This window comes from Mastigoproctus giganteus, chromosome 10 (genome assembly GCF_048544385.1).
Source record: "Mastigoproctus giganteus isolate SK-2022 chromosome 10, ASM4854438v1, whole genome shotgun sequence".
NCBI classification, from domain to species: Eukaryota; Metazoa; Arthropoda; class Arachnida; order Uropygi; family Thelyphonidae; genus Mastigoproctus; species Mastigoproctus giganteus.
In genome coordinates, this window is record NC_143584.1 from 40320912 (window position 1) to 40338802 (window position 17891).

General features: G+C 36.4%; 1 protein-coding gene across 1 annotated transcript in view; it reads right to left on the reverse strand.

The window, feature by feature from the left end:
- Window positions 1-17891, reverse strand: part of Ras85D (GTPase ras-like protein 1) — a 209477-nt gene that overhangs the window by 112609 nt on the left and 78977 nt on the right. Inside the window, exon 3 of the mRNA XM_090383776.1 lies at window positions 14452-14480. Coding sequence (XP_090239902.1) covers window positions 14452-14480 — 29 coding nt within the window. The remainder of the gene's footprint in view (window positions 1-14451; window positions 14481-17891) is intronic.

Here is a 17891-nt window from a genome sequence, read left to right on the forward strand (position 1 = left end):
ATGACAAGTGACTTATTTCTGCGAGAAATAAGTCACTTGAATATTTTCGAACATGAACTATATTAAAAATAAATCAAGAAACTGCCTGAACAATGCGAGTCTCTCAGCATGTTTAAAGTTGAAAATTACGGCATACTCGCTTGATGTTGAGAGACTCGCTCAAAAAGTTTATAGCAGCAAAAGTCACATTAATTTGTACCTAACTGGATGTTTGTTACGTTTTTCAGTATTAATAAATATATTTCAAAAAAAATATTTTTTTTAATAAAATACTTTTCTACTCTATTCCATTTCTTAATCTCCCCCTCCCGAGGTGCAGCTCTTCAGATTCCTTTTTTTTTTTTTTTAATTAAATCAAAAATGGCTCTTCACTCAAGAGGTTGCCACCCCTGTTCTAGATAATAAATTTCCACTAAATATTCATCCACTTTCATAGGAAGGCAAGCAGTTGCATTTTTTTAGCACACATATAAGGTGATAGGGGCAGCCTTCTACCATTAAGTGCTCTGCTCAATCTCCTCTTTTAATATGCTCATTACTACAGACATTTTAGGCCTCACAGACATTATCCACAGCAAGTGCCAGACAGATTTTAAGTAATTTCACAAGCTTTCAAGCTGTTCAGAAGATGCTCAATGTTGGCAATGAGAACAAGCTGCTTTTGTGTGTGTGTGTGTGTGTGTGTTTTAAGGAAAGATCGCCATAAGGTGGTAGATGACTTTCATCAACCGGTGAAATACCACCACTTTGCTTATTGGAGGCTTGAAGTGGTGAAACTCATGTTTAGTCTCTAGAGCAAAGTTTCTGGCACCCCCCTTCCCCTATACTTCTCCTTCTACCCATGCACGGTACTAAGTACTATAGGTTTTGATACCTTTCGTGTTTGGGATTTTCATAAAAAAAAAAAAAAAAAAAAAAAAAAAAAGCAGTTACAGCATGAAATCAACTTGAATACTGCCATCAGCAGCAACTGAAAATGGCCCATTTTTCAGTACCATCACCACCTCTTCTTTTCCTATCCATGCAATTTTGCTAACAACGTCTATTGTTTCTCTGCTTCCACAACTATATTTTTTTTTCCAATTCACTACTGGAAAACATTTCAGAAAAATGCATCTGCATGGCCAGCACAACAGAGACAATGATTATGTTCTATGACAAAAAAAATGCAAATAAACAATTGGAATGTATGAGATAACTATAAAATGCTAAATCTATTTTTGCAAATGTCTGATTACATTACCTTTCCCTCTTCTTGGAACAATATATACAAAGCAAATGCATTACCTTTTTTAGATTTTATATTATGTAAAAATCTTGTATATACATCTAAAATTTTACATCATATTTCATTTGCACCTTTTCACTGTTAATCAGGAACAGCATTCAGTTTCTATTATTCAATTTTAATTTTGCAACATGGACAAGTACAACTGATGGCCAATTCATTAATGAAAATAAGCAGAATTTCAAAATTCTCTATTTTCAATTTTAATATAGTTTTATTAAAAAAAAAAAAATTTTTGTCACCACCTCTGCTACATAGAGAAGGGGATTAAACTGAGTAAAAAGCAGAGGTGCACTGTTATAAATCCAAAAGGTCAGCACTACTATGCTACCACGAGGAAGAAAAACTAGTGTAAGAATATATATTTGTTTCTAATTGTTCGAATGTTACCTATTATTGGTGGTTTTTACATATAGGCATTAGTGTTCATACAATTCTGGTCATTAAGCTAGCCTTATTTAGGTCATCTTAAATCCGCTTGGCCTATACATATTAGGTTTAGAAGTTTAATGCTTAATGATAATGAATTTTCATGATAAATTACTGATGAAAATTTTTTTATCTGTAGCAAAAGGTAATTACTAATTATTAACAGTATACTTCTATCTTATTACTATCATAATTACTATAATACATTTTTGCATTCCATCACGTGGCTATCTATCCCCTACTTCGTCGGGGGGGGGGGGGTTTGAGAGGATTGACAGCCCTTTTGATGTAATGCCTCATACTTACTCGTTTCTGTTTGTACATATCACAGTTTTGCTATTTTAGTTTCCTTTTGTTTTGTTTAATTTCTAAAGTTCCTTCTATAATTTTAACTTTTATATTTAAGTTTTTAAATTTTTAAAATATTGTTAGCATATCTGCTTATAGTATTAATTAGTTTTAATTTTTATTTACTTTTAACGATCTCTTCAGCAAACTGTGATAGAGTACACAAAGCCCTACGAGTAAGTATCCATTACTGTTAAATTCCTACTTAATTAATGCTGTACTCTGGCGGAGGTTGTGGAACAGAAAGGGGGGATTTCCTGCCTTCTATTTGTTTTTATAGGTAGCGAACTTTATAGCGCAGTCGCACTAACGTTATCCTGTGTGTAGATGGTGTATTGGCCTCAGGCTCCGATTTTCATGCCAATGCCTGTGGTGGAGGTTTGCTGTTGGATCGATGATTTTCTGTAATCTTTATATGGGTTGTGTTGACAATTTTTTTTTTTTTTTTTACATTATTTTTAGGTGCGTTTTTTGTGCCTTACCTCGGACTGTGCTGGTACCGCTTTTCTAAGGCGTAACAGCAGATTTTTGTCCAGAGGCAAAGCAATATACATATATACAGCCTCTTACTATATGGGTTGTGGTGGTGGTGGGGGGGGGTTAATTTTGGCTATAGGTTGTAGTGCAGTCAGACGACAAGCCTCGTCTGAGTGCAGTACACCTTATAAACTTGGGGATACTTTTTCTGAGTAAAAATACTATTTTATTTTTAGATGGTTTTTGATGAATATATGGGGTGGTCCAGATTGGGGTGGTGTGTTCTAATATTTGTGTATATGGCAGTTTTTATATGATACCTACTATATCGGTTGGGAATTTTGTTTATATCTAGGGTTTTGATGAGTTTTTGTATTGCAATTTTTACATTTTCTATATTGTTGCAGATATTTAAAAGTCTGTTTGTTTGGTTTCTTATAGTATTACCATGTATATGCTTCGCTATGTTGCTTTCCCAGTGTGTGAGTTTTATTGTATCGAAAATAAAAGTCTCTTTTATCATAGTGAAGTGTACATATTTTTTTGTTTTGGTTGATGGCGATTTCACTGTCTAAGTAGACAGCTTGTTGGTTGTTATCTGGATTTGTACATTCAGTTTTTAAGTCTGTTGGGTAAGTATTCTTTGCTACATTTGCAAAGTTGTCATAGTTGATCATGAGGACATCATCTATATATCTGTAGAAATTTAATATTTTCTGTGATGTTGCTTTCATAGTGGTGCAGGTAGAGGTTAGCCATGGCGCATGAACTGCTGGAACCCGTAGCTATCCCCCTGCATTGCACATATGTTTTGCCTCCCATTAGTATGTAGTTGCCTTTGACACTGATTTTTGTGAGGTCATTCTAGTATTGTTTTTTGCATTGTAAGATTTTGTGATATTTTTGGTAGTATATTTGTAGTACTTCTATTAGGTTATCGTGTGCTATGCTTGTAAAGAGGTTTTTGAAATTGTATGTGTATATACTTTTTATGCTATTGTTTTGTTTTTTAATGTTGTCGAAATATTCTTTGTTATTGTTGATAATTCTGGTGCTCTTGATTTCCTTGGTGATGTCTTTTAATTTATCTTCCATTATTTTAATAGTATTTATGTAGCTATTTTTTCCGGAAGTAATGAATCTTTTTCCTGTAGGCACCTTGTGATATTTTGGTATCCAGTATATGTAAAAGGTATTTGGTATCCAGTATATGTAAAATTTTAGGTTTTTTTTGCCAGGCCAAAATTTTTTGCTGATGTTGTTTGGATTGGTGTCTATGTATTTGTATGTTTCACTGTTATATAATTCCTCTTTTATAGTTTCAATGTAGAATCTTTTGCAAATAATACTGAAATTATTGTTTGACTTGTCGGTTCTTGTGATCACAAATTTTTTTTGGATTTCTTTTACTTTGTTGTTGATACTTCTTAAATTTAAATGCTTATCATGTTTTTGTAGTGTTATTCTTTCTCTGAAGCAGTCTAATACGTTTTCAGTGTTGGTGTTTATCCAGCATTGGAATGATTCTATAGGTTGGTTGTTTTTGTATGCAGCTTTGAATGGAAATTGTAACAGATCTGTATATATTGATTTTTTTTTTATGTATTCCAGTCTAATTGGTGTGTTCGGTCTGAATTTAGCACCCCTTTTCATTGTTTCTCTTAGTGTTTTGTCTTCGATGATATTGAGGTCTCCTGTTACTATATGCTTGTAATGTGTATTGATGAAGTTTTTATATCTGTTTTCTTGGCAGTGACATGAAGAAGAACAACCATGTCAGACCAAGATAGAAGTATACTGTTAATAATAATTAGTAATTACCTTTTGCTACAGAAAAAAAAAATTTCAGCAGTAATTTATCATGAAAATTCATTATCATTAAGCATTAAAACTTCTAAACCTAATATGTATAGGCCAAGCAGATTTAAGATGACATAAATAAGGCTAGCTTAATGACCAGAATTGTATGAACACTAATGCCTATAAGTAAAACCACCAATAATAGGTAACATTCGAACAATTAGAAACGAATATGTACTGGCACGTATAATGTTCAATTAGCCAATACGGCAAAAACAATGGCATTAACAATGCACAAAAGGATTAAAATACAAAAGAATACATACATCTAAACGTAATATTAATATATAAACCAGCACACACACACACACACACACACACACACACATATTGGATATACTTTTAACTTCTTTTAGGATTTCCGTTAGGATTCATGTTTTTCACCTAGATTATTCCTGCTATCCTAGGCTAGCATTTAATATTAATTTTAGCTTTAATTTTGGAATTATTTTACCTCTACTTTGTTCGACTGCATTAGTTTTGACCTATGAATGCTTTTTATGCCCTAGCTGCTGATTTCAGGCAGTCTGTACCTATAATGATTAAGTTTTATCCTAAATATAGTTTATATCTTTGCACTTTGCTGGCTATAGTACACTTCAGGTGGGCATGTATTTTTTTCCCCTCCCTCCAATCACTATATTATTGCTATTCACAGATAAAATCTTTCACCATTACAAATCATTAAAATACTGGCAGCTCTCCTGATCTTGTTTCTATAATATGGCATACTTTTTGGTTCCCTATGAAATTTATTAATATGTTACATAGGAAGTTACTTGTCTGACATAGTGACTATTTGTTATTAAGTTTAACTATCTACTGGACACGGTGGTGGTAAAGGTCTACCAAAACAACTTTAAATTAAAATATTTATTAAAGTGATTTCAATGTTAGTTTCCTTTAATATTGGCAAGGCATTCATTCTGTATCACTGTTTTTTTATTGAAGAAGTTCAGCCATAAAACAAAATAAACTTTTTCAGGTTTTAAGCCTAGCTTATTGTATATAATTATCAAGTTTTACAAAATGAAGATTTTAAAATTAGCAGAATCTCCCATGTCCAATCATTGATGCCAGGTTTAAGTTTGATTTACAGTATCTCCCAAACTGTCAATACTTACTTGCTTCAGATGTTTATGCATCTGGCTGGCATCAAAGCACTGAAGAGTAATATTTCTTTTAAGTTTCACTCACTGACACCGACAGTGAAGACAACCCAAATGTGGGCATTAAAAAACATGTTTTAAAGTGCACTGGAGAAGGAAGGAGAGGTTTAATTTTTAAAAATTAAACAAAAATATACATTTTCAATATCAAAATTAATTTTTCACCACTGTGTTCAGAAAAAAAATTGAAAATACAGGTGACACCAAAAAGTGAACAATTTTGAATTATTTCTTGCTGATTTTTAAGTTATTGAATGGAGTTATTTTTTGAAGTGTTTTTAGACAAAAAAAATTTTTACATGTCCACTAACCACTAAATGCCAGGCAAATTAACAGAAACATGCAGCTTTATTGCTACATATTCAATTAGATTTCACAACTGAATGATTTGCTTTTTGCAACATTATATTGTGCTAATATTTCATTTCTGTTGTCATTTGTTGCACATTACTTAGCCACATTCTTTCTGTTTTATATATTAATGAAATTAGCAGGTAGTCATATAGTTAGTTTTAGAGCTCATTCAATCGACAGACAACGACATTGATCTTGTATATTGCTTGTTTCTAACTTAATAGGTTATTATATAACTCATTGCTAGGCACTTATTGGATTAACTTTATTTACATTTACAGGCTGTTTCTTTCTAGCAACTACTTAATTTTGACCTGATAAGGAATTTATAATTTTTTTTTTCTGCTAATTATCTAGACTTACTATAATTTATAATACCAGGACCTCATCATATGGGTTGCACAGTTACACTCCCAGGTATATTGATGGTAAATGTCCATTCAGTCCTTGCATGTATAGTGGTTATTAACTGTTCTTTTTTTTAAACCTGCATTTTACTGCCTGCTTTTAATTTTTATGACATGCAGTCCACCATAGCAGTGGTCTCCAAACTTTTTTGGTCATGCACCCTTATTTTATTTAAAGGATTAGTGTGCACGGCAGAAAAAAATAAATTAAATATATAAGTTAAATATATTTTTTTATTTATAAATCATTTACATGGAAGGCATTATATCTAAAATCACATAATTTTAAATGATCACAAATAAAAAAAATTACAAAACAAAATTAAACTGAAGTTCAAGTACAAAATGATAAGAAATCGTTAATGTGAAAAGTGTAGTAAATGTAATTTTAATATAATGTAAATGTTTTATTTATAAATAATTTACATGGTATGCATTATATCAGGATTTTATTATCTAGATATAATGTATGATATCTAGATTATATATATCAGTATGGAAAACAGCCCTCATTATTTTATTGAGGATTATCTTGCACACCCCATTGATCATCTCTCGCACCCCTAGGGGTGCATACACCCCACTTTGGAAACCACAGCACTAGAGCAATCTGTGCGAGAGCAAGGTACTATTTACTACCCCCTATTTTTTACTTATTTTGGCATCTGCCTCCCCAAACTCCCAATACTTCCTCACCTATTGAGTGCTGTTATGATTACATATTTTTATTTATGCTTGCTATAGTAATAGTATTTGCCATATAGTGCAAGGAAGCTACAGCCTTTTGCTGCACTGGCAAAAAAAAAACCCCAACCATGTAGATAAGAAAACACAAATTATATTCTTCCCTCCTCACACAGGTAACCAGCAGATCTTCGAATTTATTCAAACTGTCAGCATCAACTACCTGCAATGGAAACTTGTTCTACTATCAAAAACTAGCTGGCTAAAGAAAACTTCCTACAATCTAATCTAATCTAAACCTCAAGCCCTGTAATATGAGTTTATGACCCCCCTAGTTATGAAGTTGTTTAGAACAGTGGTTCCCAAACTACTGAGATCTACGGATCCTTTCCAAAAGTAAAAAAAAAGGTAACAGACCCCTTCAAAAATGAAAAAAAAAAAAAAAAAAAAAGGTTGCGGACCCCTATACCTAACATATGCTATATGCATATACAGTGGCGGACAAAAAAAACTACATCACCTTAAAGTAACATTTGTAGTGAAAGGTATAAAGTATTTTTGACTAGTCATTTTGTTAGTCGCAAAGCAAAGATATTGCATCAGACAGTAATTGCAAGATGTTGCATCAGCCATTTCTATAAATATGGCTTTGGAAGGGCACGCACGCACGCACACACACACGCACGCACACACGCACTAGTATCCTGTTTTGCAGAAGTGTAAGCATGGCCCCACATGTTCACACACGCACGTACACATGCACTAGTATCCTGTTTTGCAGAAGTGTAAGCATGGCCCCACATGTTCAGTTGACAACAAGAGAGAGAAAAAAAAAAAAAAAAAAAAGTGTAGCTGTTGCTCTGTCTCATCCCAGGAAGGGCTTTCTATGCATGCTATAGCTGATGAAATAGGCTGCCACCAGTCAACAGGATACCGGGTGCTGAAATTAAAGCATGAAACCAGTGATCTGAAGAGAATGACTACGGCTTCCCAAAATTGATATTCGAAGGAAGATGAAAAATTGGGTCTGTGAGTTTGAAGTTGGACAGTAAATGGATGTAGGCTGGTGGCGGAACGTGTTCAGACTGTTTTGAAAGAGAGCGACAATTATAGAAGCCAATTCAAAAGAACAGTGCCCATGGAAGTATCTTTAGAAAAGGCATGCAGCAGAAACAGTACGTCTATGAGACAGAGAGTGAAGAGACTGTTAGAGAGGAGTCATTAATTAACCTAACTGCCCTCTTCTGAATGGAATCTAGAAGCCAGAGAGAGGTTTTGGGGGCACTGCCCCAGATGTGGGAACAATATTCCATGGTAGGGTGGATTTGCAATTTGTACAGAGTGAACAGCTGTTTGGAAGAAAAGTAATGCCGAGAGTGAAAGACAAAAGTTTTTCAGATGCAGAGGAAGCAATATTTGTAATCTGCTTGTGCCAAAAGAGATTAGAAGTCAGTAATCCCAAAAGAGATATCATTGTGCCTAGAAATCAGAGTGTCACCAAAGATAAGCATAGGAGCAGAAGAATCCTTTTTTGCAAGATATAACACAAGACTGGGTTTTAGAAGGATTGAAATCAACTAAGTTGTCTTTGCCCCACTGGAGAATTAACTGGAGATCGGCATTTAAGGAATTGATATTCGACAAACTGAAGCTGATTGAGCAGGGCAAGGTTTCTCAAAATGGAAAGTGGAATGCAATGTGCTATCATCAGCAAAACTATGGATAGGATTTCCAGTCAATGGAAGAAGGTCATTAATATTCAAGAGGAAAAGAGTGGGGGAAAGAACTGAACCTTGGGGGACACTAGCTGTTGTTATTTGGTTTTTAGGAGCATTAGCAACTAAGGCCATATTGCTCCGGGAATATGCGGTGGTCATTCCCTGACCTTTCCGCATCCTCCGTATTTGGTGGTGACGAGCTCGAATGGCAGTCTAATCAAGACGCGTGTGCTATGCACTGCTGCTCCTTCCCACCTGGCTACGGAGGTGGGAAGGAGCAGCAGTGGACACTAGCATTAGGGGAGAAGTTACAAGACAGAGCCATCACCCTCAGTGAGCAATCAGGGAGAAAACTGGAAAACCAATTACAAAAAAAAAAAAAAAAAAGTTGGCAAACCATAAGATGGAAGCTTGTTTAGAAGACCTTTATACCAAACACGATCGAAAGCCTTTGAGATGACAAGAGCAACTGCTTGTGTTTCACTGAACTTTTCCATTGAATTTGTTCATAAATGGGTAACATAAGCCAGAATATCACCAGTGGATAGACACTGACGGAATCCATACTGGCGATCAATGATCAGACAGAAGGTTTCTAGGTAGTTTAAATAAGAGTTGGTGGTTAATTGATTTCTTCATTACTTTAGAAAGAGTAGAAAGTAATTGCAATGGGACGATAACTGGATAGGATGGATTTGTCACCTTTTTAGGAAATGGCTGAATATGAACAAATTTCCAAGCAAAAGGAATTAGAATAAGAAAGTGAAAAAAGGCAGCAAAGAACAGGGTGAAGTTCAGGAGCACAGGTTTTGAGAACAAGTGCAGAAATACCATCAGGAACTGGAGCTATCTTAGTATGAAGATTCGTCAAAATCCTTCTGACATCCTTTTGATGGAAGACCAAAGGAGGCATTGAATGGAGTGTGTTGGGAATGGTGGGAGGTGTTTTACTAAGATCATTAATACATCAGTTGGAAGAAAAATGGGATGCTAGCAGGTCAGCTTTATCCTTGGCTGAAATGACAACAGAACCATCTGGTTTTGACAGAGGTGAGATCAGAGATGGGCAAAAGTTGCACCCAATAGCTTTTGCAAGAGACCAGAATGCTCGGCTACCATTAGGGCAAGAAGCAAGTTTTCTACTCTTAGCCTGTTCAGAATCTAGTTTGAACTGATTAATAACTGCTTTACAATTGTAGCGAGCTTTGGTGTAGGCAGAAAACGAAACTGAAGAATTGGAAACAAGCCAATTACGATATGCAACTTTCTTCTCTTGAACAGCCTTAGCACATTTATTGGAAAACCAAGGTTTAGATAAAGGACGAAATTTTAAAGTGGAGTGTGGAATAAAGGATTCTATTCCTACAAGAATAATTCCACTGACACGATCTGAGCAAATGTTGACATCAGAAGTTTTGAAACACTAATCCGACCAAGGAAAAGAAGAAAAGAAATCTCGCAGGTCATCCCATTTTGCATTCTTGTAATGCCAAACAATATGAGGTTGGGAACAGCCATGAGATAAAGGCTCCACTGGAGAAGAGACAATCATCAAGTTGTGATCTGAGGTGCCTAAAGGACCACTCACTTCAACCGTGTACTTAGAAGAGTTGTTTGTGAGAAAAAGATCAAGCGTGTTGGCTGTATGGTTAGGATTGTCCAGGATTCTTGTAGGTAAATGAACAATCTGTGCAAGGTCATTAGTAATTGCAAAAGCCTCGGCATCTCGACAAGCTGGGTTGGTGTGACTAGAAAACAGAAGCCAGATGGAGTTGTGAACATTAAAATCGTCAAGGAAAATTACCTCGATGTTAGAAAAATTGGACTGGAGAAAGTCAAGTTGCAAAGAGAGGAAGTGAAAGAGCTCCAAGTGATTAGTGGAGTTGGGAGAAGAGTAGAGACAACAGATGTATTTAACACAATGAGGTAGAGAGATTTTAAGCCAGAGAAGATCGAAAAGAGGAGATTCCAAATTACCAAGTCTCTGACAGGGAATATTGGAATGGACATAAGCACAAGTACCACCTTTGAGGTGAAAGGAATCATACAGCAAATAATTTGGGCAACTGAGATGAACAGTAGTCAAATCAATGGATAATTGAGATTATGTCAGAAAAAGTACACTGGGTTTTGCAGACTGAAAGTGGAAATGGACATCGTTGAGATTAGAATTGAGACCATGTATATTTGTGAAATGAACTAGGAAGTGTTTGGAAGGTTTAGATCTTTTCACAGATAAGCTTACTCTATTAGTTTGACAATTCGTGGTGTATTCAATAGTAAGAAAAAGTGGGTGGGGGGGGAACATGTATGAAGTAATGAAATTTTTGGATATGGCGTACACATGGGAAGAATATACCCAGATCCTTGACATAATGCAGCCTTGACAATGCCCCCACATACACACTACTCGGACTCCCTCCAGTCACCATCTGGTAGAGTAGAGGCAGCAAGATTATACAATAGCTGATCTGGAAGCCTCCTAAAGAGTTACCAATAGGTTCGGTCCAATTTACTAACTAGTGGCTGGCCTGCGAACACCGTTTTAGAGCTGAACCCTCAAAATGTAAGGAAGATTGGATCTCACCATGATGTTCATCATAATCTCAAAAGTCACCAGTCATACTGCATGACGGAAGAGATGGGAAGGGTTGACCGGAACTTAGCTCTGGACACTAAACATGGGTTCCACCACTTTAAGCCTCCAATAAGCAAAGTGGTGGTATTGCACCAGTTGATGAGTCATCTACCACCTAGGGCTTATTCTGGGCTTAATTTGCTGATTTACAGTACATAATGCTATTGTTTTAACTTCTCATTTCAATTTGTACAAGTAAATGCAATAAACTGTATGTTTTGTGTGTCATGATTGCCATTTGCATGATTTCTCATATTTCCATTAATTACACATTTTACCCTTTAGGAAGATATTTATGACAATTAGGTATATCAGGTGTAGCCTTTTTATTGGATTTCATTCACAGAGATATATATCCCATCTAACAAATGCATTTCGAAGGTTTCTGCAACCCACAATGTAACCCAAAACAATTTGCAAAATTCGCAAGTGATGCAGTTTTTTTGTCTGCCACTGTATATATATATATATATATATATATATATATATATATATATATATATATATATGGTCGACCACTATTTCACGGATCCCCTTTAACTGGTCTACAGACCCTCAGGAATCTGTGGACCACAGTTTAGGAAATGCTAGTTCAGAACATAGTGTATAGTTCTAATTGTAAAGTGGCTCCAGAGGCCTCCCCTAATTCTGTGTGAGGCAATGTGATGAAATACAAAACTCTATAAAGGCCTGGTTATGTCATTTACTTGCCCTCTTAGCCTAGGGGCCTCTGTTTTCGCACAAAACCTTTAGTTTACCGCCCAGCACCATGAGGAGTCAGGCCGTGCAGTGGAGAACATGAAAGCACCAGCAGGACGAACTCTGTGGTAGCCAAAGCCACAGACAGGGAGAGCCCAGTAAAAAAAAAAAAGGAAAGGTTTGAAGGTGATAGTGGGAAGACGTTAAAGTGTAGGGGGGGGGATTAGTAAAAGTGCCTGCCTAGTTGAAAGGGGGCAACAGAAGGTCTCCCCAAGGTAGAATGTAATTGTTTAGAACAGTGAGAATTGTTTAGAACATAGTATAGTGTATAGTGTTATTTGTAATGTGGATCCAGGGGTTCCCCCACTCCATGTCAAGCAATGTGATGAATACAAACTCTGTAATGGCCAGATTTATGTAGGTTAGCGGGTATTCGTGTAATGTTGGTGTGGGTTTTGTTCATGCTGACTCTTAAGCCTGGGGGTCTTGTTATTTTCACACAAAAACCACTAGTTTACTGTCCAGTGCCAAGCGAAGACAGGCTGGGCAGTAGAGAGTATAAAGCAATGGCAGGGTGAACCTTGAGGTGCAAAGCTAACAGATAGGGAGAGCCCAGTTTTAAAAAAGGAAGAAAAAGTGAAATTGGGATGAGATAGTGGGTATCAGATAGGAAGTAGGGGGGGGACAAACAGCCCCTCCCTTCACACATGCACCCACCTGAAATGGGGAACCTCCCAAGTTCAAGATATCCACCCTGTCCTGGGGGTGGGAGCTGATGGTGGGGTTAACCCACCAGGCAAAAGGGGATGCCACCTAGGGCCCAGGGAAGGGAGTGGAGGAAGTAGAGAACAACCACCCCAGGTGGTAAGGAATGAAGGATCATACTGAAAGGGTCCCTATGTTGGAGCTCCTTTTTTGGTGCTGAATCACACACTGGTCAGTGGTCAAGCCCAAACAGTACCAGTAAAGTAGCTGTGGCATGTTTGTCTGCTTGGGTGGACATGGGAGCCATAAATGGTCCACCTGCCCACAAGTCAATCAAGGGGGGGCAGGAGAGAATTTGTTAGACTCACTCTCATTCACCCTCTGCATTCATTCTCTGTTTTTATATTTTTTCTTACACTTTATACAAACACACACACACTTTTTTTGTTTTCATGCGCGAGTCTTTCACACGGGGCGGATGCAATGGTGTGTAGCATAAATTTAAGATAAAATTACTTAGAGTTAAAGATTAACTAAAATAATGTAATTTTGGTGTAAGGAGCATGTCAAATGGACCCCCAAGCAGTGGAAGTCAGTATTTTCTTGGATGAGAAGAAATTCAACCTGCATGATTCTGATGGGAGAAAAACGATTCACTGTAGACGTGGTGAAAAATACCATCCAGGCTGTATGTTCTCTACAGCGAATTTCCCTGCCAGCGAAATGATATGGGAGTGAATTTCTCATCACCTGCAGTTTATAAAAGGTTCCGTAAATGCCAGTGGATACCTGACTATACTGGAAGGCAAATTGCTGCCAACCATTAGAGACCATTTCAATCTGCCAAGTAACTGCATCTTTTAGGCTGACTGCTCCTTGACATCATGCAAAAAGTATAAGTAGGCACTTCTGTAGTTACTTTAACTTCATAAATCTTATGGTTATCCCAGCTGTCATGAATTTTTTGGAACACTATTTTTTGGTCCATGCCTCAGGCTTGTCATAGACATCCTCCTAGGTATAACAAGCTAGGGCTTGCTAGCTGGAAGTACAAAATGCTGATGGAAACGATATTCAAGTCCTATTTACCAGTCAAGTGGACCAAATTTAGGTGAACCACAGTTGTTCTGAAACAACCCAATCCTCTGCTTGCACATTCACAATAGTAGGACTGTTAGTAACCATGGATATACTGTCCAGTGTGAAACACTGCACCTAGTACCGTATACCAGAGGGGATCAACCAGTGTACTAAGTCAGTATACTATGTTAACCAATGTAGGCAGAGGTCAAAGTACAGTATCTACACATCCTCTTATTATACCATTATATCTATGAGAAAATTACCCCAATTTACAAACTACTTTTCAGGAAAACCCATGCTGTTAGTAAATCAAGGGTTTACCATGTAGGATTAAATGTATATCTTCTTTCTCTTTCCTTTATTCTTAAAAGAAGTCAGACTAATGTGAGTCAAATCTTGTGTTAATCTTATAAATAAAATTATTAATATAAATATGAGGAATTTTTGCTTAAGCAAGAATGCTGATACTAGTCTTGGATGAATCAATTAACTCTTTCTTGATCTATATATTAACATAAGATATACCTCCTTAATATAACATATATTACAATTAATTGTTATATACTTTGATTAAAAAACAAAAACTTCTTACCTATAGTTGGATCATACTCATCAACGAAACTAGAAAATAAATTGATCATTGTAAGAGAGAGAGAGAGAGAGAGAGAGAGAGAGAAAAAAAAAAAAAAAGCTTATAAGGAATCAAAAAAACATTGATAAACTAAATGAAATGTAAGCACACACACTTTATTAATACAATATATGCCATACAATCAAACATTTTACAATCATTATTACCAAACAAGGATTCAACCAAACCAAAATTAATTACATACACAGTATTAAAAAAAATAATAAAAAAAATAAATAAAATTGAAATACAGCATATTACAATTCTGCAAAAATTTTGCAGAATTGTGTAAAAAATTTTGTGGTTGCATTATTTATGATATGTGGCCCATCAACTTTGTGGTTTCAATTCTTCAACTGCATCCTAATGTTAAAAAAAAATACAAAATAATATAATACTGTTCTCAACTTTCAAATATCGCTGAAACTTAGGTTCATAGAGGCCTGCATTTCATTACTTCACATTTCAAGAAGCAATAAAGGAAATACTCAAAATAGCATTTGAACAATCAATATTTGATACTATTTTTGCCAAATATAAGCAGTACAGGTATTTATAAAGTTCTTATGTGATCAAATGAGTTCATAATAACTGCAATGTAAAACACCAACTGTAGAACTGAAATTTATTAAAACAGAAATAATATTATAAGACCGGATCAAATAAAAAATGATAAAATAAATTACACTGATTCTACAATAAAAGCAGTAAAATAATAAGTAAAATATAAAAAATAACAATTACACTATACAGAATAAAAGCAATAAAACAACCATAGCTTTCAGAGGCAACCACCACCTTTATCAACAGTGAGACTTAACTTGTCAAAGTACATCCTTAAATAACTACAGGATCACAGCATGCAGCACGTGTTATAGTAGGAGCATGGGCAGTATCCTCCACACATGTACGGAAAAGGCTCGGGAGTGTGCCAGGCTGAACCGTTCATCCCATCCAAGAATTATGGTTTCAAAGAGGGGGATGAATACAGATTCCCATCTCTATTAATGGTATTATGCTCAGAAGAACAAATTCGCAAACTCTCAAGCCATTTGTGGATACAAAAAACATGAACGATTAACTATGACAGCATCACTAGGTGAAATTTGATGGTTCTACTCCAAATAATCTGCAGCCTTTGTTAATATGCTCCCCATATGATCTTTGAAATGCCATTGTCTCACCAACGTAGCAACTCCACACAATCCATGCATTAATCTCATAGACCCCAATTTTACCTTACCTTCCATGGGTACGAGATCTTTAACCTTTGACACAACTGTGTGTAATCTTCACCCTGACAGTTGCATGCAGCGTGTCTTGCAAGTACGTAATACTCAGGAGATTCGCTCAGTTAAGCCCAGACAGTAGGGAATGTAAGTGGTGGCAATGGGTGAGAATGGCTTTCTTTGTCTGTGTTCCGCTTCCCGAATATATTTATCCAAGACCTTCTTGGGAGTACTCACATTTCCTGACATCTACTGTGATGCATTTAATCACCTTTCTATCCTCAGAAATACTACAGTGGAACTCAGACATACCTAACAAGGCCCTAATAACACTGTTCTTATGATTGTTGGCTTGTGCCATGTTATAAGGCGTATATTACTCCCACACATGGGAGCTCTATATACACTTGTTTTTTCTCTGGGGCCATCTCTGTTGGTGTAATTCGATGTGCTGTTTCTATTTACAAACATCCCATTGAGCATGGGGTGAAATCCATGCACATGGTGTTGGAGAAAGATGACACCTTAAGGGATAGGAATCCCTTGAGCACTGAAGATATTTGTAGATGGGGGCAGAACTATGACTCTCCAGTACTACTGTGTTATTTCAAAACACTATGTATCAGAGGGTTCACGGCACAGCAATTAGTTCTGTTGTAGCAAACCTAGCCATGGAAGAACTAGAGTAAGATTTCTGATGGGCCTGCTTTCCCCCTGCATGTATCGAAACGACATGTCAACTATATATTCATCATTGCACAGAGGGGAAGACAGGATGAAGTTCTCAGTTTTCTTAATAGCTTCTCCTCTTTCATTCAGTTTACGTCGGAGGTGGAAATAGATGGTACCCTCCCTTTCCTTGATGTGTTGGTTTATAGAGAAGGCCCAGTGTGTATATAGAAAACCCATGTGTTGGGGGCAATATATGCATTATAACACGCCACAAGCCAACAATCATAAGAACAGTGTTATTAGGGCCTTGTTGGATAGGGCTAGGTCCCACTGTAGTGCCCACAACAGATCTCAGGAAATCCAGGTATCCCCCAGAAGGTCTTGGATAAATATGTTTGGGATGCGGAGAACACAGAAGAAGAGAGATGTTCATACCCATTGACACCACATACATTCCCTACCATCCGGCTTAACTGAGCAAATCTCCCGAGTATTACGTACTTGCCAGACACGTGTGCAACTGCCAGAGCAATGATTGCACACAATCGTGTCAAACGTTAAACAACCCACACCCACGGGTGTGTTATCCTATAGGCAAAAAAGGCATCTGCCTAGGGCCCCGATTGGGGGAAGTGCCCCAAAATCACTGTTTCAAAAACTCATTGCTGTTTTTTACCTATATTTTTTAAGTGAGTTTTATCGGAAACTGATTCTACCTGCCAATTTCAATGAACTTTGCTTGAAAATTATATTTTTTTTTAAAAAACCATTTAAGAAAATGGTTTTACCAATTTTAATGAAGTTTTATTTAGTTCTTCCTTAAATAATTGAGTTAATTTAAAAAATAAAGAAGACTGCTTTGGAATGGAATTTGGGGGCCTATATCTTTAGATTGGGGAGCTCCAAATTCCATTTTACCTTGGGCCCAATCTTTATATGGCACCCCACAATTCCATTTTGCCTTGGGCCCCATAAAGGTATAACATGCCCCTGCTAACACCCATGGAAGGTACAAGTGGGGTCACATGAGAAATGCCTGGATTGTGGGGAGTGCTATGTCGGCAAGACAAAATGCCATTTCAGAGATCGTACGAGGGAGCATATTAATGCAAAAAAGGCCTCTATTAATGGTATTGTGCTCTTCTGAGAATATTACCATTAATAGAGACAGGGGAATCTGTATTTATCCCCTCTTTGAAACCATAATTCTTGGACACGATGAACAGTTTCACTGGTATGCTCCTGAGCCATTTCCGCTTTCTGTGAAAGTGTGGAGGATACTGCCAACGCTCCTATGATAACAAGTGTTGTAAGCCGTGAACCTGCAGTTCTTTAAAGATGTACCATGACAAGTTAAGTCTCATCGTTGATAAAGGAGGCAGTTGCCTCTGAAAGCTAAGGTTTTTTTTTTTTAAACCGCTTTTATTGCATATAGTGCAATTGCTATTCTTTATATTTTATTTATTATTTTACTGCTTCTATTATACAATCAGTATATTT